Source organism: Camelina sativa, chromosome 12, assembly GCF_000633955.1.
Source record: "Camelina sativa cultivar DH55 chromosome 12, Cs, whole genome shotgun sequence".
In the NCBI taxonomy this organism is placed as follows: domain Eukaryota; kingdom Viridiplantae; phylum Streptophyta; class Magnoliopsida; order Brassicales; family Brassicaceae; genus Camelina; species Camelina sativa.
Window position 1 is genome coordinate 32,171,798 of NC_025696.1, and position 2,662 is coordinate 32,174,459.

General features: G+C 30.4%; 1 protein-coding gene across 1 annotated transcript; it reads right to left on the minus strand.

Annotated features, from left to right (window-relative positions):
- On the minus strand, positions 958-1,613 carry LOC104733012 (probable thionin-2.4). Its single transcript, XM_010452620.2, has 3 exons — positions 1,317-1,613; positions 1,162-1,239; positions 958-1,056 (listed from the first exon to the last, which is right to left on the minus strand). The coding sequence occupies exons 1-3, from the start codon at positions 1,540-1,542 to the stop codon at positions 959-961; spliced, it is 402 nt and encodes a 133-aa protein (XP_010450922.1). The 5' UTR covers positions 1,543-1,613; the 3' UTR covers position 958.

The window sequence follows — 2,662 nt, forward strand, 5'->3', positions numbered from 1 at the left end:
TATGATTTTCTGTAAAATTCTTTCAAATCCCACCTAAAACCATGAGATTTGGATTTCTGTATTTTTAACTAAACAAATCCTCCAGAATCCTCCAGAATCCTAAAAATTATTAAAATCCTAATCCACAAAACTGTTTTGAATAACAGTGGATTTTAAAGTAGATTTTTAAATCATCAGTTCAATAACAAGGGATTTTAATGGATTTTAAAGTATATTTTTAAATCATCAATTCAATAACAGTGGATTTTAATAGACTTTTTAAAATTCATGATTGAATAACATAGAATTTGTAAATTTCACACAAATCACTTAAAATGTCAAGTTGAATACACCCCCCTCAGTCTTCATTGAGCAAATTTGTAAATGTTAGAAACAAGAAGGTATATAGAATTGTCCTTTCTGTTATTATATTCCATAAGATACAATATATATATAGGAATACAATATTAGAGTTTATGGTTACACTAATGGACCGATAAAGGACATATATATAACAATAGAATTATTCATAACAGAAAATGATATTTTTTTCCTCACTTTCATTTATCAATCTTATTAATTATTTTCTTAAATATTTTGTTTTTTTAATAGATATTTTGTATTTTTTAAATCAGTCGCGTAGTCGAATTTTATGGTTCTCACAAATAAATGAATGATGGATTTATGATGTTTAAATGATGATTATAGACTTATGGTTAAACTATCTTGGTTTTTTACATTTTGGATGTATTACTTGAATTAAATTAGTCACTTAATTAAGTTATCTTTTTAAAATTTTAAACACATGTTATTATTTATTTTTAAAATAGAAAATAGAAGGCATACACAATCTAGAGATCGACAACCTTCTACTTTTTTGTCACACACGACAATTATTGAAAACATGAAAAACAACACTGTGAAATATGACCACCCCTTCACCTGAAGATGTATGTGGTATCTTCATGGATATGGTTGTTTAGGCAGTTTCAACTGCATTTATTGAGCCCTTGGTGCAGATTGTAGAACATGCCATGACACATTTTTCAACAGCTCCATTCACAATTTCACTTGAATCTAGTCATCGAAACAAAATTTGAATGTATTATAAATATGTTCTCTTGTGGAGTATTAAAAAAGCTTTCTATAGTAATGATAATGAGATTTAGGAGTTTGCTATACCGGAGTTATGGAGAGTGGTTAAAGCACCGCAGATAGAAGATACACACCCAACATTGCAGTATTCATTCACAACATCACCTTGAGACAAATTTCAAAACAAAGAAATAATGAAATCTTGATCCGTATTTAATAACGTAAAATAATAATCAATTTACCTGTGTTCTCAAGAATGTCCTTAGTATATCCATTAGGACATTCCCCATTAACGATTTTGCAGCGACTGAGGCTAGCACAACTTTTTCTATTACCTCCTTCAAGGCGGCAATAATTATAGGCTAATCTAGCAATTTTGGAGGGACAGCAGCTCTTTGCGTCAACTTGAATTTGTGCCATGAACAGAGTCATTACGAGCACAATTAGAATCAATGTTTTTCCTTCCATCTTTCGATTGATTAGTTGTCTGATCACAAAATGTATGTGGAGAGTTATAAGCTTGAATTGATGAACTGATGATGAAACAAGGCTCGCTTAAATACTAGTTGGTCTACAATTTGCAACCACAAAACTTTGTTTGATAGCCAGGTTTATCACATGCTGCGTGGACCAACCCTATATTAATTGTAACCTTCACCTCCGGGCCGGGTGATCTCTAATTCAGACCAAGGATAGTTTATATCTTCTCTTTCCTTTTCTTCTTGGTTAAATAGAACCAAACAGAGAATTTTGTTGAAGTTTTGTGTTACTTAATATATTATTTAGGATATTACGTATAAGTTTGGCTGGTTATATTTTGTATGTTCGTGCTAACTGCTAATCGTATAATTATTATGCACTATGATGAGAGTTTATATTATGAGTATTATGTGGATAATATTTTTATCAATTCTTGTGTATGAGTAGTTTGGAGAGGGAAAGATAAGAACGTAGTTTGTTACGACATGTTTTTCGTTTCATCATTTAATTTTTAACCACCTCTCAGGTGGTTATGTTTTTCGTTTAATCATTTAATTTTTAACCACCTCTCAGGTGGTTATGTAGGTATACATTAAATTTTTAACCAACTCTATTGTCGTTATGTAGATATATATTTTTATACTAGCTGATGGCACATTAAAATATGAGACAAAAATCCAAATAGTTTTGTGTTTCTTTTTGTTTAGTTTTAACTTTTAACTTTTAACCAACTCTTTTGTTTCGACTTTCAGTTTGAAATTTGAATAATAGATTTGGTTTTATTTCCAATTTCAGTTTGATAGTGTATTGCCATATTACCAAAGAAAGAAAAAAAAAGCATTCTATTTTGACATTTTTTTTTAATGAATGTAAAATTTTATTCATAAAAAAAAACTTGTTTTTTACAACAAGTGTAACATGTTTGATTCTAGTAATGTGAAAATCATGACGACAGCTTTACGTTCTAGTGGAAAACCAGATTGTGAGGATGTCTTCGTAACGGTGATTACCGGAGTTCAAAAAGAGGAGCAGCTTATTCCGAATGGTCTTATCAATCCAATTACCAAGTCGAGATGCAGAGGTCGGGTCTTCACCATGCATGTGGTTG